At 39.1% G+C, this 24,552-nt stretch overlaps 1 protein-coding gene across 1 annotated transcript; it reads left to right on the top strand.

Annotated features, from left to right (window-relative positions):
* Positions 1-1,068: 1,068 nt before the first annotated feature.
* On the top strand, positions 1,069-23,346 carry si:dkeyp-72h1.1 (uncharacterized protein LOC799956 homolog). The gene is made up of 4 exons (XM_041813287.1): positions 1,069-1,232; positions 11,840-11,918; positions 15,956-16,112; positions 22,340-23,346. The coding sequence occupies exons 2-4, from the start codon at positions 11,841-11,843 to the stop codon at positions 22,405-22,407; spliced, it is 303 nt and encodes a 100-aa protein (XP_041669221.1). The 5' UTR covers positions 1,069-1,232; position 11,840; the 3' UTR covers positions 22,408-23,346.
* The last annotated feature ends 1,206 nt before the right edge of the window (positions 23,347-24,552 follow it).

Consider the following 24,552-nt stretch of genomic DNA (forward strand, 5'->3'; position numbering starts at 1 on the left):
GCAGCCGCTTACAGTATAAATCTATTGCAACTTTTATTAACTGTGAAGTCACTCTGTTGAGAATTTTTTATTAAGTCCAGGTTTAGGAACACTGAGCCTAGCTTTCAAGCGTCTTTTCAAAATGTAAACCCTGAAAGGCAAGTTTAACATAGAGGCAAATGGTACAAATAACATACAGTACTTACCATAAGGTAATACTTTCAGGAGAACTATCGTGCCATAGGAGGAACTTGCAAAAATCCATGTCCACACTAGAGGGAGACACAGCTAACAAGTACATGTCTTCCATTACTATGTGCTTTGGACTGAAAAAAGGGGAGATAAAGTAAAATATCTCTCCAACAACTGTTGGCGCTTCTCAGTTCTAGCAAACTGAAGCTGTTTTTTGCTAAAAATCGTTGATACTCTTCAACTGTTAACTGAGCATAACCCTCCATTAACTTGAACCTATTGCGGTGAAATATAGAAAAACACGCGTTTAAAGAGACTACATCTCCGTGTTCTCAAAGTTTTTTCACATTACAGTTGAAAATAAGTCAAGTTACCTGAGAAAACCAGCTAACTGCTAACAAAATTAGCACATTTAAACTCATCAACGGCTGCTCCGTTCACCTGATTCGGTGTTGCCTTCAAATAATGTCGTTGATTCTGCTTTCAAAGGTAAAAGCGATAGCTTGTGTTTCATCAGATAAATGCTGACCTACCCTAAGTTGCAAATAAATACAAATCTATGATATTCTTATCCTGTAACACTGGAATGCATGACGGAAAAGGCAATGCCGTAATTAGACAGAGATTTCTTTCCGGTTAAATGTATAATTGTTACCTAATTGTGACTTCTAAAGTTGTTTTACCGCTAGAATTTGAAGCAGGGGTTAAGAACATCACAAGCCACATATATAAGACACGATACACCAAAAATTTAAGTCACATGGTCCTACTTAAACGCGGCTTACGCCGGCTTTTATTTTATAATCCAAACATTTTCGACAGTCCATGAAGGAGGCATTCGTCCGGCTCCTCTGCGCAGGCTCTGAACACTTCCATGCAAGCGGCAACTTCACCGGGAGCCTCGCGCGCCCCGCCGCCTGTCGCCCACAACAGCCCGCATCATCATCATCATCATCACCACCATCATCATCCTCATCATCAGCAGCAGCAGCATCAGTGTGATGAAGCAGCGGAGGACGGAGACCTTGCTGCTCTGAGACACTGGATCAGCCCACAGACAGGTACGAAGCTTTTTTATTCTTAATTTTAAACACTCTGAAAACAATTAGGAAAACGTTTCTTCTTTTCCAACACTAAATTAGAAGCTGTTTCAAGACATTTTTAATTATCTACTTTACTAATTAGTGCAATAGTTTAATAAAGATCTTTAATGTGTTGAAAATTCATTAAACCTGTTTTACCTTGCATTTTATTCTGCACTGGTGATGGCTAAGTGTGTGGGATTGTGGGCAGAAAGCTCTGATCAGCTTGTGAAGTGCTTCTGTATAAGTGTAGGTGTAGCAGAAGCTGTGTTTTATATTTAAATCTATTAATAGTATCAGATACCTGCAGTGCACTGGCTACCTGTTGTGTGTCATGCAATGATTAAGTTCCCTAAACCATAAAATATGAGCTACATACAGTTTAACAGTCATGAATTGAAGTCATTAAACTGCTTTAATGTGCAATTAAAACATTATCTTAGAGCATCTGAGTGAAATATGTGAAATAAGACACATTATATATATATCTAGTGAAACCACACATGGGAGCATTTCAGGTGGCTGTATGTTAAGTAAAGAAGATATCTCTATATTTGGCAATGGACTGAGTTTTTCTTCATGTCCCTGGGCTGTTTAAACTTACTGGGTTATCCGAGCAACCTGATTTTGAGGAGGTGGTGATGCTGCTGGCTCTGATTTAGCAGCAGAAATGGAAAAAAAGTGCAGCTGGGGCGTTAGAGGACAGAGAAAGAGAGAGAGAAAGAAGGAGAGTAGAGCGGTCATTCTTGCAGCATTTCCAAAAAATAAAATAGTGGAATTTAACAGATTTATGAGCAGTCCTCAGGGATGCCAATTTCTGGAAACCGCTGCCACTTTAACTGGACAATTTCTGCAGTGATGGATCTGATGATGGACAGCACAGAGGAGGAATTTTAATACATGAGGTTACAGCCTTCTTCCAACAAGCAAACAGTGAGGATGGAGAATGAGATCGTGGCTGCAGGCAGAATTGTTTTCTGGAGAATTGGATGGGTTTCAAGTAGAGATCAGATTCTTGTTTTTTAGGTGCAGAAATCTGGCTTCAAACTCAAGTCTGTGATTCAACATCAGCAGAGAGAAGCTGCAGTACATCAGGGTGCTGCTGTGGGTTTTTTGGCTTTTGCAGGTGATTTTCAGAGCTGGGACAATTGTCTTTTTGTTTTATTATCATTTCATCTGCCAATAATTCAGTGAAGTTAGAAAATAATGAAATCTGGTTCCAGGATTTGTTCAATTTTTTGTTTGATATATAACTAACAATTATAACTCCATCAAATACTCAGGTTATTACCAATACAGTATCAAAAAAAGTACCAAATAATCCCATTTGGGGGCTGGAACTATATTCAGTAGACGCTTGTCAACTCAAGTAATAAATCCATGGTTAAATAAGATGATGATGTAATTCACTGGAGAAGGTCACTGCCTTTTATTTTGTCTCTTAAGGAACTGCAACTCTCTCTCTCATCTCACGTTGCATATTTATTTAGTTTTATGCTATGCATAACAAATCTAAAACTTTTGAGACTCTCGAAATGGCTTCACTGGGGTACTGTTTCAAACATAATTGCAGGGCACTTCGATCTTTAACGCCTCCATATACACTCTGGTTTCCATTTATCTATTTTTTTTACCATGCAGATTATGTTTGGAATAAAATATGATAATTCCAGAAAGAAAAATGTATTACAGTGTTAGAAGCTGGACAATAGTTTAAGTAGGCCCCAAAAAGTAGAAGCAAATAAATGAAAATAAATGACTACAATATATAAGACTAACTGCAGTTTTCTTACATAATGGTCAATTGGTTATGTATAATTTTAATGACTCACTTTAATTTTTTTAATAGCTTTTCCTCTTAGTGGTTCTCAACCGGTGGGTCAGGACCCAAAAGTGAGTTGCAAAACTATGTCAACTGGTTCGTGAATATTCACCAGGAAAAAAGAGACTTACAAAAGTCTATGATGTTCAGAAGCCCTAAGTGGAATACATTCATACTTTTTTAGGCTACTCTGTGTTTCGGTCTTTTTCTTAAGTTTTCATCCTATTTATCTCCTTTTGTCCCGATAACCAGGCCATTATTTCCAAAATCATAGGTAAAAAATCCTCAAGAAATTACAAAATTTCCACACTTCCTTTAGTAAAGTAAAATATATGCATGCATGTCCTTCTGCACTGTAAAACCAAACAAGTTAAACTTACTCAAAATATTTGTTGAAACAAATTACGTCAAAATTTTTAAGTCGTGGTAATACAATTTTTAGTTTTACGTTAATCTTGCTTTGACTTTTATATGTTAAACTGCACTGTGGAAACTTTTCTACACTTAAAAACTCAGTTGAAATCCAATACAAAACAACATGTTTAAGTACTTTTTGTTAAGCTACTTATTTTTCATTGCACTTGTGTCTTCCAACATTTTAATCTTGCACATTCATGCATCTAGAGGTGGTCCAGCTTAGGCCAGCCACACACTACAGCCCGATTAAGCCCGATTTGGGGGCAAGATTTGCCTCCCCCAACGATCGTGGGGGCATATCCCGAGAGGAGCCTCGTCGCAAACGACTGTTTGTCTGAGTAGTCTGCATGTGTGTGGTGTCAACACGATTGTTTTACTGCTCCAAATCGCATCGTAGCCTCCAAAATCCCGAATCGTAAATATCAAACACATTTTATATGTACGATTCTAAGTCGTAGTGCCACTGACGGAGTACCAACAACAACCAATGAGTGCGAGCAGACGGGGTAGTGTCACAGTCAGATCATACGTACTTTCACCGCCCACAACCATGAACACAACTTTAACTCAATTTCAACCATGATTCAGCCATGTCTTTCCCTTGTATTATGATTTTTGCCTTACCAAAAAGCATAGTACAATGACATAAGATAACATAAGATAATACTTTATTGATCCCCAGAGGGGAAATTCTGGCACTGCAGCAGAAGAGAAAGGTGGTAAAATACAATAGAATTTGAATGAGAATAAGAAACATAAATAGTTGTGCTATGAATATTAATATCACAATATTATTTTATATAACATAGTAGCAGCATTTATGGCATAATAAGTAAAAACAGTAGTATATTGTGAAATAAGAAGTACCAGTTTTGATGACAGTTATAACTAATAATGTTACATCATAGTCCATAAATATATTGATATAGATATTGGATTTTTGCAAATGCTGATATATTTTCAAACTAATTTTAGCCGATCAACAGGTAAATTTATTTAGTAAATTAGCCGGCGTGAGATTTACAGGTCATTTAATGTAATTACCAAAAACTTTTTTTAAACACAGGCTTGAAATCCCAGTCTATAATGTTCTTTTAAACTGTAAGGGAACTCCCACTACTAGAGGCTGCTGTAGCTTCAGTAAATGGCTGCTGCCTTTCTGTCTGAGCCTTCCCATAGCACTTCAGCGGATGTTCACTAAATATGAGAAGCTTAGCAGTTAGCATGTAATAGGAACAGCGTGGTATGACAGTTTTTTAAGAAATAAATGTTAATGAAGTGGTATGTGAGGGTTAAACTCAGGTATACTGGACTTAGGCAGGGGGAGGCCACATAACAAAGCACAATGTTAACCTGCAAAGAGGAACTAAGGCTAGCGGAGCTTGCTGCTAATGTTAGCCGGTGTAATGTGAGTCTGATTTACTCTGTAAAGCATGGCTAACACAGCGACTGTATTCTAAGTAATTTCTTCTCTTTAGACTAGTTGGTTAAATGCAGATCAAATGAGTGTTTAGCTGAATGGGGAAATATACGCATAAGAACATCCCTAGCCAGTACCAATATTGAAACCAGCCAATATTTAAATGAAGTTCAGGCCTAAAACTTGTCCTTAAAACACACAATTTAAAGTTTGACAATGAAAAATTAACACATTTCAGCACTTTTTAAATTGTGTCCGCTGAAGTAGGTCGGTTGGTGCAGCTTTGTCAAAACATATAGCTGATACTGGCAGATTTTATAGCCAAAATATCAGCAGAAATTCTGATACCTACTGATACTAATTATGCACTTTTTAAGCTATCAGTCCATACTGATAATATGCTGATAATATTTTGCATCCCTAAGCATCATCCAGTAGTATGTGGCTTCCATGCAGAGGTATAAATCAGGCTTAAAGCAACACAAACTCTCTTTTTCTCTCTGTAATAAAAGATTGCCTTAAAGACTGATATACCTGGAATATCTGGAGCCTGATGATGGTAACTGGATATTTATGGAATGCTTTTAGCATTATAGAGCTATGGTTTTACAAGTAAGTCCCAAGCAGCTTCCTCTGGTGTTGAAAGATGAGGCTAATGCACAAGTACCAAAAACTGCAGTTCCTTAAGTGTCCACTTGAATCTGTTGCAAAGCCCCCAGAAATCCCTTTCACATCTCTTTAAAAACACCAGTTTTTACAGCAGAATTAAACATGTCTATGGTTTATTAAGTTATTTTGACTGGCACAGATTATTTCTTGATTGATTCACTACACAGGAGTTGATTTCTTTTTTAACTTATCCATTCTGATTTTATTTATGCTAAGAGCTGTGCAGAGGAAGAGTCTTGTTTTAGGTCTTTTTTTGTCAGAGGGATAAAGGCCCACCTTAGCTAAGCCTCTTTCTCTGTTTCCATTTTGACCAAATTGAAGTTGAGATAGCACTTTCATTATGGCAGTATAGCTTGAAATTTAGATTCTTCATGGCATTTACCTGAATAAGAGCTCTTAAGTAGATGTGAGTAATTGTCTCAATAGTCAGTGACTAGTCAACGATTTTAGTTTCATTCCTAGTGGACAAACACATCTACTGAAACAAGCTGAATATGGCTCTGTGTATTCATAATTTTCCTGTCTTCTGTGGCTGAGAGACATGCACAACTCACTGTAAAAATAGCTGAGCTTTCTATTCACTAGATTCATAGTGGATGAAATTTGCAGGTGCATGAGGCATGTTGCTCAAACTGCCAGTCTGGAAGCCCTGAATTGCAAACATGGACGCCAAAATGAAAACCCAACCACGACACAGCTGTTACTCAGCTGCCATGCAACCAGTATAAAAGATGTGTCCTACATGACTCACTGATGTATCGCTCAGTCCCATTTCTAACTTTTACCCCATTACTCATTATTGGCTGCCCACTTGTCCCTTGAAACAGAGTTTCAATAGATAGCGATGAAATCTCCTCCTATTAAATCAAAATAAAAGGACCGTAATGCATTGAAACTAAATTAAATTAAGCTTTTGGATGGTTGTAACTTTCAAATCTTGCTTGCAAAGAAAACATACTTGAGTATTTTTTCAAGAAGCAGTCTTAATGATGCTTTGCAAGGCATTCTTGTAGATTTCCCTAGAGCGTGCCTGTGGAAAATCCATGTATGAAGTGCCATGCACCACTAGTGCATCGCCTTACCGCTCCATTTCAACAAAAATCGGGACACTTTACCCCAAGATGTGAATGCACATAAACACAGGGAGAGCGCTAAGAGGTAGGGGCAAGGTGTGCATCTGGACCAAGCCATACTGTATATCACTAATTCTAAAATAAGTTTTACTTGTCATTTTGACAAAAACTGTCTCCTAGTTAACATAAGCTTCAGTATTACAACTCAGGGCCATGAAACTCTCACTTAAGCAGCATTTATGGTAACAGTAGACAAAATTCAACAGGGCTTGAGTTTGGTTTTATTCACACAGATTTAATCCTGTGCTTCAGTAACCCAGAGCATGGATATATTTGATGATAATGTCTGAAAACCACCAGTTGAAACACCTCAAATCTCTTTAAATGAAAAGTGTCTGAACATTTCATGTCTCCGTTGAGGCAGAAGTGAAGCAGCTTTCCCGCAGAGTGAAGAGGCAGACATTAACACTTGGATAACCTTGTTCAATCCTAATGTCTCAAATAAGACATTATTATTATTCAGCTGGAGAGGTGGGTAAGAAAGCATGACAGAGGAGTCACGCCTGGCATCTACATTTAAATTCTTGTGTCTGTTACGCTTCACGTCCCCACAGAGTGAGTGCACTTCTCAGAAAACAAGATCAGACTGGGAACATCTGCAGGCTTCTTCAGATTCTACTTTAAGAGCAGAGACTCTTTGTCTTTAAATAAATCAAAGCTGGACATGAGGGTGACCGCAGTGACCGCACAGATTTCCTCCAGAGGAACAATACAAGCTTGATGAGGAGGAATAATGCTTGTATTGTCTTAGTACTGTGGCATGAAGGGCAGAAAAAAGTCCAGGGTTTCTCAGAGAAGTCTCACAACATCACGACACCGTCCTGGCGGAGGTAATTGGCGCGTATCAGCACACATGAATACCCCCAAATCAGCTCTCGGCCTCGTGTGCTCAGGCAAAGTGCACTCCTCAGACAATCAGAGGCATACAATCTCAATTGCTCGTCCCCATGGCAACAGCAACTGCCAGTGTGATTGTATGGAAAGTGGTGTTTCTGATAACTTGTCACATGTAAAGTCGGCTTTTCTTTAGCTAGTGGGCAGAGGACTGAAGCTGTAGGATGGTTTTTAAAGAGGCAGTGATAACAGATTTATATCTATATCCATTTTCACAACAGTAAGAGTCCAGTATACTCAGGTTTCACCCTTTGTGGCTCATTTTAAATAACCTGAATGTGGACCAGTGGCTGGCAGACAGGGTTTAAGCTCTGAAGAGGAAGGTATCTGTGCTTATTATGCTCTGAATGGCAGGCCTGCACTATAGGAGAAAAACATACAATATGGAATGCAATTACTCTATATTGCAATATCAATATAAAGTGCAGTAAAACAATACTAAGGCTGAGCAATTGATTGAAACATTGATCAAATTTCAGTTCAGCCTACTGCGATTTTCAAACTGTGAACACTTGATATGTAGGAATAAGGCTGCTGTAAGCATGTGAAAACACTGAGATCTATGTGAGACTGAATTTTGAATTTAAACCGGTAGAAAGTTGTTCACCTCTGTCCTGGCTTGGTTTACTTTGAGCAGGGCAAATATAGGAGCCCTTGACATCCCTTGTCTTGATGGGGAATAACCCCGCCACCCTAACCCTTCAACCATAAAAAATCACCTACAAGTTCAATACAGTCTGTTAGCCACCGCCTTCATTGAAAGTTACCAGTCAGTGAAGTGTTGTGTTTTCGTTCACTGTGAGGTAAATTTCCAAATCTATCAGCCACGATGCCCTACAGGTCATTAAACGTATCATAACTGAGAGATTTGTGCTAGAAAACAGTAAATTTAGTCCCCAACATCTGTCTCTGCTCTGGCAGAGCTAGGCAGTTGTGCTCTGGCCATATATCACCATAAGGTCAGGGGGCAGGCTAATTACTGGATTGCTTGTCTGTTTTCAGATTTATCCAGATGCAGCAGGAGCACACATCTTACAAGCTTAAAGTGTGTTTTAATCCATATATCACTTGTCTTCAGTGGATGACTAACAGAAGTGGGCTGTGACTGTTTCTCTCTAAGCAGCCACAGTTCAATCCCTCATGTCGGTTAGCATCACGGTGCTAAAGTTTAGTAAAGCATCATGATAGACCGACCTGTTGCTGCCAAGTCTGTCACAATAAAATCCCCCATTGTTAATCATGATTGAGAACTTTTATTTTGAAGAGCAACATCAGGGAATGCAGTGTTTTCAGCAGCAACTTGACAACAAACGAGTCTCATAAACGAGAGAGACGTAACTTCACATAACTCAGAAAACGAGACATAAGTAATACCTGAGGAGTTGAGAAATGAAAGAGACTCTTGAGCTCTGTCTGTCTAAAGAGGGCTGACAGGTCCAGCAGAGCAAACAGATGATTCCTTCAGTCAGGTTGTGGCATTTTTCAAAATCGGAGAGAATCGTATTACTCTTGAGTGGGCGTGGCTTTAGCCCATTCAAGTGACATGCCCACACCATCCTGGAGCAGATTTTACTGCTTCATTTTTCATGACTTTAAAGCCTGATTTTATAAAGTTAGAAATGTTTTTCATGACTGAAATTTGGCCTTTGACAAAGTGACCCGTCATACAACAAACCTAGAATACAGATTTATTTTATAACTTTACAGGGCCTAGTTGAGATTTTGTCATGCAAACTTGTGGTTGATTTTATTATGTAAACTTATTTTCTTTACATTGAAGTAGCATAGGCCTGACACATGTAATAGATGGTAGGGGTTGATCGATTATCAGCCTGGCCGACTATTAAGGCTATTTGGCATTTGTCTAATTATCTGTATCTGCATTTTATTTTACCAATAATCAAAAATTTAAAGATTAAAAAATGCTCTTTTTTCCCCATTACATGTTTGTCTTCCCCTCTGTTTTTCACTCCACAGTCTCACTAAATGTCCTGCATACAACACAATCTGGATGTCACATGAGTATCAGCCAATCAGCAATTAAACTTGGGTGCCACTGGCACCTAGAGCGTGTGGAATCACTTCCTGTTTTCGTGCTGCTACTGTGTTGCTTTGTGCGATTCTCAGGCTGATGGAGATAAGGCTAAATTGTTTATTTTCTTTCATTTTTTTATCATGCAATTTTGCTTTTTCCACATTAACTACATTTTGTATGAAATGATAAAAGCACATCCATTCCAAATATTGGTTATCTGTCTCATAAACTACCAAAAATCACTATTGGTATTTGCCTTGAAAACCGAGTATCCGTCGACCCCTAGTAGAAAGCACTGTAACTTCATACTCGGCTCAGGGAAATAAAGAGTTTGCCTTCCTAAAAAACTAAACAGAACTAATCTTCAGTAGATAATTGAACAGTCAGATAAGAAAGTATTTATGACTATTGTTTACTCACATCTTTAAAAGAATTACCATGCAAGTTTTAGAACTGAATGATGCCATTGGATTCCTTCAGCAGTAGCACTAACAATAAATCAAATTGTATTATTCATATCAAATTTTCCTGTGTGATGTTTGATGTTTTAACTGAGAAATATCTAAAAATGTAGAAGTGAACAAGACTAAAACTGGCATAGTATTCATGCACCGTTTTTGTATTTTAGTGCTTATTGTCTTTAATGCTGTTTCTGGATGAGACAGTCTTGTATACATTGGGTTAAAATACGACCGTGGAGAATAAGTGATGTCTGCTCTGCGTTTATCCCATGTTCTACTCATATACTGTACAAAATATTGGAAGAAACCTGAGTGACATCCTGTACTTGCTGGCTGCTGAGAAGCATCCCCACAGCATGATGCTGCCACCACCATGCTTCACAGTGGGCATGATGTGTTTGTGGTGAAGTGCTGTGTTTGGCGTCTTGTCTGATGGCCCAAAAGCTCCATTTTGGTCTCATAAGAACGAAGAACTTTCTTCCACTGACCATGGAGTCTCCCACATGCCTTTTGGTGAACTCTAGTCCAGATTTAATGAATTTTCTTCGCCATTCTCCCATAAAGCTTTGACTGGTGAAGAACAGTTGTCTGCAGAGTCTCTCCCATCTGAGCTGCTGAAGCTTGTAACTCCTTCAGAATAGTCATAGGTGTCTTGGTGGCCTCTCTCACTAGTCTCCTTCTTGCACAGTGACTCAGTTTGTGATGACGGTATGATCGCTGCAGGTTTACACATGCGCCATAATCCTTCCATTTCTTGATGTGGATTTAAACTCTGGGGGATGTTCGGTGCCTTGGAATTTACTGGTATCCATCTCCTGACTTTTACTTTCAATAACCTTTCTCTGAGTTGCTTGGAGTGTTCTTTTTTCTTCATGGTGTAATGGTAGACAGGCTGCTGCTAGCCTTAAGTAGACACTCAAGGAACTGGAGCGTTTTGCACTTTTGCATAAGCTTCATTTTCAGCCACGGAAGTTGCTGCTTGGTTTTACCCCAAAGACGTATCTCCACTTACCACACGCAGAACTAGATGAACATAGTTTAACGTCTTTTAGGATCAGACTTTAGAAAAGAAATTCATCGGATGACTTTGGAGCAAAAATGTTGTGAGTAATGAGCTCATTCATAGAAACATAGTGGAGTCAAAGCTACTATATTTGTCTATCAGTTGGAGCAGATAAGAAGTGTTTTTTCTCTTTTTCCTTTAACAAACTTTTGGTCTGGGATCTAGCCCCATTGTGGGAGTGAGCGGCATAATAAGGAGTGCTTCATTCTCATCTAACTAAACATCTCATCTAACTGTTTGTCAGGGTTAATGTGAGCTCATAATCACAGTTCAGAGTGGGGATCAGTGTTTAGATAAGATGCAGTGCTGCACAGATTACTTGCTATTAAAGGATACATGCATGGGTTTTAAAGCCAGGTTTGGCTAGTGTTCCGACATTAATGCTCTTGACATTTTCTTGTATTTTAGGTTTGCAAATCACTGTAATGATGCTTTTTTTGTGTGTTTTTGTGCATTTCTCTTCCTGATATCAGCCAGTTTGCTGTTGTGTTGCAGCTCTCTTTGATTCGTGCAGCATTTTGGCAAACAATGTTTGTTTTAAATGTACTTTTTAATCAACTTGACTTTCCAGGACTTGAAGAAGCTTGAACGCTGAGTTCAGCCAAAGCAAACAGCACAGAAACAAAGTTCAGTTTATTGATTGGCGATCATCAGCGTTGCGTTTTCCTGCAGGATGACTGAGGTGATGAACTCTCTGGAGCCGGCTACGGAGGACTTCGGCGGGGGTGGAGCTGCAGCAGATCAGGACACTGTATCCTTCCAGCTGTGTGTGTGCTAATGTGTGTGTTAATGCGTGCGTATGTGTTTAGATTATTTCAAACCAGTCGAGCTTTATTTAAATAGAGAGGCATGAAGCGGTGAGTCACAGGAGTGATGAGCAGGAGTAAAATGTGGGTTGACGTGAGGAAAGTGGTTGCACTCGGTCCTGCTGAGAGTAAATGGTACGTATCTCATCCAGCCGAGTGAGTTATCATCTGCTGCTGTACGTTTTATTTTCTAAACATTGTGTATCATCATTAGGGGAGGTGTGAAGGGTGATCACTCAGCTGATATTTCATACAGCCACAGAGATGCTTATTGTGATAAATTCTCCCGCTCTCTTGGTGCTGCTGTCTGATATTACTGAAAGGCCTTTCCTCCTTGCTAGCCTGAAACAGCAGGTAGATGGTTTCAAATGTCCATGGCTGTACTACTGTATTACTGTATATATTGTACATTATTTAGGGCAACAACCCATAGACATGTTTATAAAAGGTGAGACGTTAAAACAAAAAAAACCCTGCAGGGTGACTGGACGAGCATTCTGTCTGTCACATTCATTACAGGCCTGTCAGAGCAACAGTAGGCATGCCCAGCTGAGGAGTAAATTATATAACATGAGCTAGACAGGCAGCTGTTTTAATGCCAGAGCGCAATTTCACTAGTCATGCAGTCAGTTGATAGATTAAACTCATGCCAAAATCAGTCAGGAGAAGAGAAAAACCATCTTTACCTCCAAGAAAGCATTCAGTGTGATTCATTTCTCTTCTGTAAGTAAAGAAATGTCATCTAATTATGATAAAAACTACTGCTATACCTGCATCAGAGCTAATCTTACCACCAACCACCATTGTTTACAGGCTTGCAGTCAAATCAACTAAACCCACCCATTGCTACTGCCTTTTTCTCCCCAAACAATGCTGATTGGTCTGTTCATTCTCTGACAAGGAACAAGCATATCAGCTTGAGGCTTCCCAAGCTGGATCTGCTTGATGACAGACATGAAATCTGGGCAATCCATTTGCTTTTGAAGGTTATTTCTTTGGTAAAACTGATGATTAAACAGCTAATCTGACTTTGAAAGATGTTTCTCTTACATTTTTTAGGCATCATACTTTGGCTGTTTTCAAGGCAAGTCATTTGCGCTGTAGAATTAAGCAAGCGAGTGGAGCGCAAAGCATGGTGGGTACAAAGGGCCGATGGGAGCTGTAGTTTCCACGTTTATTAGCGCTGCTCCACTAAAAAACTATCACTGCTACCATTTGAAACTATCAACATGACGCTTCAGATACCAAAATACTGCGTTATTACCAATGCCATTACACCCCCAATTAATTCATATGCTGTTGAGTATTTGTTTGTGAAAACTTTAATGGTTGAAAATCAGCAGTTTTCCATAATTTGTCTTTCCAGCATATGACTCAACTGGGGATGCACGACATTATCGGCCTGATATCGGTATCAGCAGTTATTAAAATTTCATCCAATATTTAAAACCGACATTTTGTCTGTGAAAATCGGCATCTATCAACTGTGAATATTTGCGTTTTGTACTATAACTTTGTAATGCTTAAGGCTGGACCAACAGATCTACGCTATTTGAGGCCTTTTTCTTTTATCATTCTCAATCTTTAAACTTCAAAGTGTTTTTAAGTAATCAAGTTTATGTGGATTTTTTTACATCCTCATACATAAAATGTGGTCAATGAACTGCAGTTTTCGGTTTCATAGCCATATTTGAAAATCATATTGAGACTAAAAATTAGTCTGTAAGTATTGGCAAATCAGGTACAGCTGCATTGTTTTTTTTGACGGGTTTACCCAAAGTGGAGAAATATCACAGATTTTGAATGTCCGACAAAAACTGCATTACATTTTAGTCTAGTTTTAGTCATGTTGATAAAAACTAAACTTACTTTTAGTCATTTTTAGCCATCACAGATCTATTTTTGCTAGTCTTAGTCTAGTTTTTGTCATAGAAATAAAGGCTGTCGACGAACATTTTTAGTCATGGTTTTAGTCGATGAAATTAATACTGGTGGTTTCTAGGGCTGTAATACAGTATACTGTTAGGTTGTGAAGATGAGCAGAAAAAAAGAAAAAAGTGGTCTGCTGGAGAGACAAAGTGTTTGGTTGTGATCTGGGCATCAACAAAATTCCAGGTGAAGCTGGAGAGTAGCACAAGGAAGAGTATGTTATATGTCAAACTTGCAGAAGAGATGGCGAAGGCTGGGTTCACCTGAACACAAGACCAAATATTTTATTAACTCAAGAAACTGAAGAAGGAATACCGAGACAGAAAGACTTGGGCAAAAGTGGAGCAGGACGTGATAATACATGTCCACCATGTCCTCCCACTTAGGTTCTGCTTAAACCGATGTGAACGCAGGCTGGTTTGCCAGAAAGCACCAAGGTTCTGAGACTCCAGAATGGAACCGAAACCAGAGCCAGAAGCAGGACCATGTCTGTCTGAAAGCGCTATCAACAGAGCAATGTTTCAGTGTTCATTTTGACAGCTATTTTTAATTTTAGTCTTTAGATTATCTGCATTTTAGTTTTAGTCACATTTTTGTCATTTCTACCCTTTATTAACCTTGCAAGGCAGATGGATTTGCCCGTTTCCGTGTTTTTCACTGGCGAATCCATCTTGCAAAGCTCCCATCTGAACAGTATGGGCCCGGTTAAATCAACACTTCACTGTATACAGAGCTTTTCCTGAACACTCAGGGTTCAAAGCAGAGCTCTTCATGAACACAGCACCCTATTTTGGATTGGATAAATGCAGTACCTACCCACCTACCTAACTACCTATCAATCAGTCAATTACCAGACTGTCTTTTCTCTTAGCTCCACTTGACTCAGCCTCTCCTTGCAAGATACATTTGGTGTTCTGCTTCTACAACAAAAAGGGGTGTATGTATTGTATTAGCCAAAATGAGATTGGAAATATCTGCATATCAGATATTGTCTAAAATCCAGTATTGTGCATCCCGAACCTCAAGTCCAAGTCTAAAGGCTTTTCAGGGGAAATGCAGGTGAAGTTTCCAACAGCATATGGGCTGGTCATGCCTTAGTGCCAGACCAAGTAGTTTCAGTGGTAGCATGATTGGAAGAAATGTTCTTGTCGTGGGTCGTTTGATTGTTAATGTGTGCCAGTGACCTTTAAACTATGACCTCCAAAATATCACCACTTCATCTTTGAGCCATTTTGGACATTTGTGCAAAGTTTGAAGGAAATCCTTCAAGGAATAATTAAGATAATGGGTTCAAAAGAATGGCCTGAAAAGTTAGGGAGGACCATAAGGCCTAAAAACCCCAGACAACTTAAATAAATATGACTCCTCTGACCCTAGCTGTCACTGGCACAAAGGCATAAAAACGGATGTTTTTCAAACTGCCGCTGTCTATTATTAGGGTGGCTGATTTTGATTTCATCTGACTGTAATTAAATGTGTATTAAAGGTCATTACACCCATCTAACAGGAGAAATGTGTGCATACTGTATATGGTAAGTATGTTTTTTGTCATCTGTTGTAAAAACATCAGAACTTTACAGGGTGTTTGTAGCCAGATCACAATGAAATATATGTTACTATATCTGCAACACCCTATGATTATATGATAATATGATATAATCAAATAGTCATATATTTTTCCTGATTTTACAGCAGGACAGTGATGTCTGAAGATGGTTTCCATGCTGAATTAGACATGTTCTGTTGCCATAAATTCTGGTTTTTACTTTTTAATGCTGTGTTTCTGTGCTCCAGTGTTATAAAACCTCCTTACAGTGTTGTTAGACCAAGATAATTCTTATAAAATTTAATAAGGAAATACAAAGCACAGCATTCAAGCATGTCTTCATTTGAAGTGAGAGATCAAAGAAAAAAAATCAGTGAAGTCATCTGATAAATCTCAGCTAATCCAATCTTTATCGCGTTGTTGTTCTTTCACATGTTATCAGCAGTGCTGTGTATCAGCCTCCAGCTGTGAACACCCTTCAGTTGACCTTACATAAGCTTCAAACAGATCAGGTATCCAAAGCTGTCAAAGAGGCTTCCCTCCATCGTGGTGGAGCCGACGGAGACGGCCGAGGTGGAGAGCGGCGAGCTCCGCTGGCCACCGGACGAACCGAGCTCTCCGGACGCCAAAAGTGGGAGACAGGGTGCAGAGGGGCAAACTGCAGGTGAGGAGGAGAGACTGGAGTTACATGGAGTTTGTTTTCTTTGGGCTGGAGCCAAAGTGGAGCTGAAGACCTAGTTTTTAATTTGCATTTGGGTTGCAGAGATTTAAATGAGATGACTGATTTAAACAAGTCAACTAAAACCAGGCTTAACAGAACATAAGTCCAAAGCATTAAAAACATGAATGGATTGTTGCAGTTTAGAAAAAAACTCTATTACAGTGAAATTTCCTCATGATGTATGGAATTTACTGTGTCAGCTGCTTTGATAGAGATACTTTTTACTATTTTAAATAAGTGTGTGGTAATAGAGTCTAGTCGTAACAGACCCAAAGTAAGGCCCTTACAAAAGGTCACAGGAAAGATAAAGTTCTCTTACACCAATTTGTTGTATAAGGCCATTTTTTCAGCCCAATTTATCAGCTTTAAATTATAATAACTAAAGGGAAGGCTCTCGAAATTTTTTAAGCAATTGGATGCTGGTAGCCTAGCAGTTATGGCTGCTTGCAGCATGTACAGAAAGTGCTGTTCTCAACACAGGTTCCAATCTGATCTGTGACTTCTGTCCAGCATGTTGTTTCCCTATATCTCTACTCAGCGTTGCTGACTATTTTGACTGTCCTTGCTTGCTGCTCCTAATGACAGTGATTTATACCACCAATAGTGGAAAAAGAAATAAGAGCAAAAGGAGATGGATTTTTGGGTTCTGTTCTAGCTAACAGATGATCTGTTTCCTCTTCTTTTCCTTCCTTTCTTCTTCATCACTGTTTGTTTGGGATGATAACACCACAAACCACTCGACATTGTCCACACAGTTTGCCCGAATCAAACCGTGGCTCCCTGACAACCAAAGAGAAACCTACCCAAATTCATGACGTGCTAACATGATCTCTCCCACATTCTTAAATTGCCAGGTGTTTGTTAGCGGGAAGCTTGTGCCTCTCCTAATTAGCAAAGAGAAAAACCCCTTTTATGCCCATATAAGGGCGTGAGCCTGTAGGGTAGTGTGCAAACACAGAAGGGACACAGGACAGAGAAGAGAGTTAGCAAGATGTCAGTGCTGTCTGAATTAAAATAAACCTTACAATCACACACTGGACTAACCTTGCAAAGCAGATGGATTCGCCCATTTCTGTGTTTCTTACTGGTGAATCCATCTTGCAAAGCTACCATCTGAACCGTTTGGGCCCGGTTAGAAAGTGACAGGACCAATCAGCATCGAGGGGCAGTACTTTCTGGCACGGCGGAGTCATGATGTAAACAAGCAGCAACAAGAGGCTGGTGCAATTATGGAGATTAGCGTTGTTGCTGCGAAAGCGCCAGTTTTATGAGAACCTGACGACATTTCTTAATTTAAAGAAGAACAAAGAACAGCACTGAGTTGTTTTCTTTACAAAAACGACAAAAGTCATGTACTGACATGTCTACTGTCGCCATGGGTTTGCATTATGCAGTTCTCTCTGGGGTTTATTTGTAGGTAGCAGCACACCTCGGTTTGGGGCTGCAACGTCACGTGTTTTGTTGTTCTGATTGGCCCGTAAAGATGTGACAGACAGAAAATTCATCCAACCACCCCACAAGTTTTTTTCAAAGGCTCTGCCCTTTCTCAAATGCCGTCATGGGAAGGTTTACCAGATGGATGTGTTTCACACATCCATCTGGCGTGTCAGGTTAACACTGGACTCCAAAATTAAGAAATATAAAAGCCTAGACACTGTAGTTACTAAGTGAAGGTATTGCTGCTTGAAAGGAAGCAAAAAGGACGATTTGATTATATTTTTAGCACCAGTCAGGGGCATTAAATATATGCAACAAACACATAAATCAAATCATATAACTCATCTAAAAAAGCTGGAACAACATGAAAGGTGCTGTAATAAGGATTTATTAACTTAAAATTAAAAATACTAAAATGTTTCAACATGAGTTTGATTTGATGTAACCCTATTTATTCTAAAAGCTAATGCTGTTCAAGGATTGCGCATTAGTTAAACATTTTAAAAACCTGTGTGTGAAGGTTAGATTTTATTGTTTTACATAGACATGCTATGGAAAATTCTTACTAACGTGCTGAGTTTCTATTTATAATTTGACATTTTGCAGTTAACATCATTTACTGCATGGTTAAGATAAAAGTTCATCTTATTTAAGTCACGCATTTGTGCAAATTATTAGACATGCTCAAGTGCTACATTGATGAATTGCAGTTAAATATAATTTAAAGTTATTTGTTATTGTCAGTACTCAAATGTGCATCAGAGCGCTCTCTAGAGTTCTTAAATTTTGCTCTTTTCGAAAACCTGAGTAGTAGGTTCCTAAGAGTTTTTTATTCTGATGAATTAGGCCCATTGTACTCGGTTATTTATGCCACAGGCTGTTCATACAGTCACAGTTCTTTCATACCAACTGCCATCTTTTTGAATGTCTTATTACCTGCAAGAAATCTGAAATTTAAAAAATCAATTTAGTTCTATTTCCTTGTGCCCATAAAAGGTCATTTTCCTGTACTGGCTTCCTGTAGATCATTACAATGAATTGCTTTCGCACCTCACCAGATCAACTGCATAAAAAGAGGAAACACTAAAAAGTAGAAATAAACACTACAGATAGACTGTGAGGTATTTTGCACCAAAAGGTGATGATCACTGGGTCTGAATTATTCTAATCATTTGGCTTCTAAGGGCTCTAATGGGAGTCATCTGACTTTGAATAAATAATATCTGGTACTTAAGGTGAATTATAAAAAGAAACACATTTCATCCTAATTCATGTCTGCATCTGGTTTGCTTTATTAGCATTCAAGCTGCCTCTCAGAGCCACTTAATGCTGTTAACAGCAGCAGAGCAGCTGTACAGGCTCCTACAATCACAGCAGATCGACAACAAGTCTGAGGAGTATTAATAGAACAGAGTTTAGTATTTTGTCCTGTATATTAAAGTGCACTTTCTACTGGTACCTACATCGTTGATCTTTTGTTGAATTTAATCTGATTAAGAGTCCTGGGGCTTGCATCATAATTAATGTCTGCTCTAACGAGTAATACCCTTTAACTCATTTAAGTGCATGTTGTTCTGATGGCCTGTGCATTAGCATGGGGGGTGGAGGGACTGCTGTATTTTGTGAAATGTGTTGCTGTTTGTGTTTTCATCTTGGAAATAAGCATTAATTGCCTCATTCAGATGAGCTGCTACTTGCAGAGGCCAAACACATCAGGAGCAGGTTATCTTGAAAACACAGTGTCTTGTGTGGGCTTCACAGTAAAGCCTGACGATGGAGTTTTTCAGTCTAGATGTTCATACTAGCTGTTTGGCTCTCTGGATGGTGATTTCAGGAGGTCTGACACCTTCAAATTGATTGGTTGGTCATCTGCTATGACACTAGAGAATGACTTAGGGCCAATCCCATTTCTACCCCTTAACCCGTCCCCCTTCGTCTACCCCTTGAAACAGAGTGGTAAGGGGTAGGGGTGAAAACCTTCCCTTTAAAAACTTGATTGCTGTTCATCATCACACATTGCCGGTGAGAATAAAGCCATCTCTTTATACTATGGATCTCAATGATCTCTACAGTTAATAGCCCTCATTTACACATGTACTTACCAAAAATACAATAAACTCCCATCCCAAGTAGATAAAGATTATATCAGACAGCACAACAGTTGTATTTTCTTTAATCAGTGAACAAAATATTTACATTTAATCACCTCCTTTCTTGATGTTTAGTCATTTCGCAAGTGAACACAGTGCGTGGTGGGAAACTCCTCATGGCCCTTGGTATCAAGTGGGTCCTGAAAAATCTTCAGTTCAAGTGCTATGTAGCCCTAAGCTCTAGCCCTCGATTTAAAAAAGAATTGGGATACCCCTCCACCAGATGTGAACATACAAAACCAAGGAGAAGGGCTAAGACAAGGGCTAAGGGGTAGAAATAGGGTTGACCCTTAGACAAGTCAGGAACTGTAGTCTGCATAGGAGACACCTTAAGGCTAGGGATGTTCCTAAGCGTCTATTTCAGTATTCGGCTAAATGCTCATTTAAATTTCGTTTAACCAACTTGTCTAAAGACAAATTCCTCACAGGGTCATAGTGTCAGCAGGTGTGACGTTAGCCTGATATACTCTCTACAGCAAGGCTAACATTACAAGCTAGCGCCGCCAGCCTTCATTCCTCTTTGCAGATTAATATCGTGCTTTGAGATGTGGCCTCTTTTCACTTTGGGTGGAAGTTAAATGTGAGTTCAACTCTTGACAGTCTACATTATTTTATTTCCATTAACTACTTTAAAAAACTGAGATACCGTGCTGTTCCTACTACACGCTGCTAAGCTATCACTGAGCTTCTCATGTTTGCATCCTAGAAGTGCCAGACAGAAAGGCAGCAGCCATCAACTGAAGCTACAGCGGCCTCTAGTGGCGGGAGGTTCATTTCTGTTTTAAAGAGCATTATAGACTGGGATTTCAAACCTATGTTTATAAAAATGATCGGTCACCTGTTTAACCGGCTTGTAAAAACCAGGCCAGCTAATTTGATAAACAAATTTAACCATTTTAGCGATTTAGTGCATCCCTACTTTAAGCCAGACTGAAGTCTGCTAAGGACAACCTGGAGGAAGATTATCATACTGGAAGCGTGTCCTAGAGCTCTTTGGTCATCGAGGCATTGGTGATGTTTGGAGAAAGAAGGGAGAGTCGTTTCACCCAAAGAACGCCCTCCCAACAGTAAACCATGGCGGTGGGAGTATTAGGCTTTGAGGATGCTTTAGTGCAGTGTTACTCAACCCTGCTCAACCAAAGAGCCAAACTGTTGAAAAATACCCTTGCAAGAGCCGCAATCTAAGTGGTAAACAGTGGCAAAACAGTTTGATGTAGCAATAAAAATAAGTTAAAGATGGCAAAAATGGTCAAAAAGCAGCAAAAAATGGGTGAAAAGGGGCAGAAATGGGAAGAATATATGGCAAAAGGGTCAGAAAGTAGCAAAAATGGTTGAGGAGTGCCAAAAAGATGAGTTACAGGTGGCAAAAAATGGTCCAAAAGTGGTAAAAAAATGGGCAAAAAATAGGAAAAAAGGGGTATTTAACAGCCAAATGTAGCTTAAATGGGGGAAACTGGTAAAAAATTGTGAAAAAGGGCAAAAGAGGATAAAAGTGGCAAAAAAAGGAAAAAGGGGCTATTTAATGGCAAACGGTAGCTTTAATGGGTGAAAGTGGCAAAAAATGGAGAAAAGGGCAAATAAGTTTCCCTTTTTTTTGTAGGTTTTCTGGGGGAATGATATTTAAAATTAAGACATAAAAGAGCCACAAATAATCACAAAAGAGCCACATGTGGCTCCAGAGCCACACGTTGAGTATCACTGCTTTTTTTTGCATCTTTAGTTGAAGGAATCATGACAAAAGAAGGAAATGTAAAGATTTTGAAAGAAAACCTCAAGCAGCTGTCTCATTGTCTTCCAACATGACAATGACCCAAAACATATGTGGCTCCTGGTGAAGAACTACCTCCAGAATACCAAAGTGAGCGATACTGACTGGCCTGTCCAAAGCTCTGACTTAAATCCCATTGAAAATCTTAGGCCATCAAATCTGGAGGAGTTTGAGAGATTAGCCAAAGAAGAACGGGCTTGGATTCCTCAGGAGACGAGTCTGAGAAAACTACAGCAAATGACTGCAGGCTGTTATCCAGTAACAAGGGAACAGAAGTGACAATTAGCATAAGGGGGGCTTATAATTTAGACCCTGGTGTTTTTTTGTTTTTGGTAGCTAATTTTTTTTACTGTGTGCAAAGTAAATTAATGTACACACCTGAAATGAAACTAGGATGTCTGCAAAAGCTGTTTTGATTACTCCTTGCTCTTTTGAACAGCACTTGGGAAAAACTGAAATGTTCACAGAGGGGCTAGTAATTCTGTCCTCATCTATAGCTGGGTGCCAAAACTTTAAGCTCTAAGCCAGACTTAATATTACACCCAGGTGCACGACCAGCTGGTTCAATCAGCTCCTGGTACAAAGCAGAGCCATACCAGGTAAAAACATTCAGTCTACTATCAAGACGCTAAACGGAAATTCTCATTGTTGTTTGAATAGACAGAGAAATAAAATGTTTTAAAGAGAATTCAGCTTCACATGGCCTGCACTCCATCACTTTTTGGTACAGGCATAAGAAACAAAGAAATAAATCAAATTATCCTTCTGTGGAAAATGTTTGGAAAGTAATGCAGCATTTGTGGGTTTTTTTCCAGATGAAGAAGCGTTGAATGCTGACGTGGGCGAGGAGGCTTCAGGGGCGGAGATGCAGGACGCCAACTGAACACACTCTCCTCACGTTTAATCCACTGTTACTGTGAGTGTTTCCAGACTTGGATGAATGAAAAAGTGTCTGACAGAAGAGCACATTACATTAAAGATAGAGAGATCATGGAGGAGAAGGTAGACAAAACAGAGTCCCAAACCCCGGACTGTGGGCTTGGAGCCAGAGTCGTGTTTTTGGATAAATTAACAGAAGGTGTTTTTTTATTTCATGAAAGAGTTTGTTCTGTAAAGATCGAAGGGACCAAGCTGCCATTATGACACTTTTCCAGTCTTCTTGAGCTGCCTGGAAATAAACTCTAGTTCCTGGCAGCAGACATGCTTTTACTGCCACAATTTAAAGTGCACAGCCGTTAGACAGACGCTACTATGACTGTTGTCACATTTCCAGCTTTGTGATTTTGTTCTTTTTTTTAATTTGCTAAATCAAATTTCCCTTTCTCTCTGGCTCCAAGCCTTGGCCGTCCAGATGTTCCATGATATCGTTTCAGATCTGGACTGATGTTTCTAAATGCTGTCTTAAGTATTTAGCTCATGTGTGCCATATTACTACTACTTCTGATGGTAGCTACTGTATTTTGTGCACAGTTTTTACATTAACTCTAGATGTAAATAACATCACTGTCTGTTAAGTGGTGGCTGCTGTAGTTTGGTGATTTTGGTTCACTTTGTAACAATAGCTACGATGTTTTGAAGAGAAGTATTTGACTAAAGAAGCCTTCATCACTTTATTGATGTTATTATTATAAAACATTCTTTAATATATTGTCTTTCTACAGTAGGTGTTAAAGGGAATGTAATCGTGCTGTTTTTCTTCAGATATTTAAGCAATATGTTCACAGGGTTTTAAAGGCAGTCCATTTTGTTACAGAAGTAATAATAATCAGTATATTTTAGATGTGTGTCGCTTGTCACAGACATGATATTTTTTAAAATACTGGAAGCCTAAATTATTGCACAAGTAATAAATCTTTTCAAAATTCTTAAAATGGGTTTGGTTTTGTTGTCCTTGGGTTTTGTGATATGAAAGAGCGAATGAACTGATAGGATTTGTCCTACATGGGTGATAAGGCCCAGTGTTTCATCTACTATTCATTCAGTGCAGTACCCCTACAAAATCAAATGAAAGGCACAGAAGACGTCATATAATCAGTTTAATTTACTCACATTATCATCTTGTCTCTAAATAGTGTCTCTGCTGTCCAGTTTGTATGTTCTGACAAACACATTTCCTTTATTGTTTGTCTCTGACCCAGCGTTAGGACATGGAATTTGACTAAACCAGTGGTTCTCAACTGGTCCGGCCAGTCTGTCCACCAGTCTGTCTCGCGACCCAAGATTCCAAAATATTTTCAACAATATATGTTTAGTTAAATGAATGTGTTGCAGTCGGGAGCATGATTGAACCAAATCACCTGATATAAAAAAGAAAAGGGACAAAACTGACAAATTTTATATCCTCTTTCCCCATCATTATGTGTCATTTTTTCTCAATTTTCCAGAGAACTTGTGAAATTACTTCATTATTGTGGGAAAAGTAGCCATTTGTTGCAGGAAAATGAGATAAATTAGTTGAAAAATTGATCAAACATTTAAATTTACCCAATTTCACAGTAAAACAGGGTCAAATAAAATGTATCAATGCATGTCCAATAAGGACTTCAGGACGTTCAGGCCACCATTTTTTTTTGAAGACACTTAGTTGCGACCCACTGAAACCTGCTCCAAGACCCACTTTTGGGTCCAGACCCACCAGTTGAGAACTTCTGGACTAAACCTTTACCTAAAGAAGTTGTTGGCTATTTCCTTTTGCCTGCAGGCCCATTAGAGCAGGGGTAGATCCAGATCTCTGACTGGGGTCCCCAACTGGGGCACAGACTTAGACAAGGATGATATGAAGTTTGTGTGCACACAAAGAAATATTTATTTTTCCTAAATGCCCCTACTATCAGTAGTTAAGTCTTTAAATATGCTGTATAAGGGTGTTCCCAGACGCTTACTTCCCTATATGACTAAACCAGGGGTGTCCAAACTTTTCCAGTGAAGCCACACACTGAAAGTTTTAAGGATGGTGGGGCCACTTTCATATACCTCACCTTTATGATACTGAAGTCAGAAAATCCAGTCTAATTTAAGTAAAGACCTG

The sequence above is a fragment of the Cheilinus undulatus genome, linkage group 18, assembly GCF_018320785.1.
Source record: "Cheilinus undulatus linkage group 18, ASM1832078v1, whole genome shotgun sequence".
NCBI lineage: Eukaryota > Metazoa > Chordata > Actinopteri > Labriformes > Labridae > Cheilinus > Cheilinus undulatus.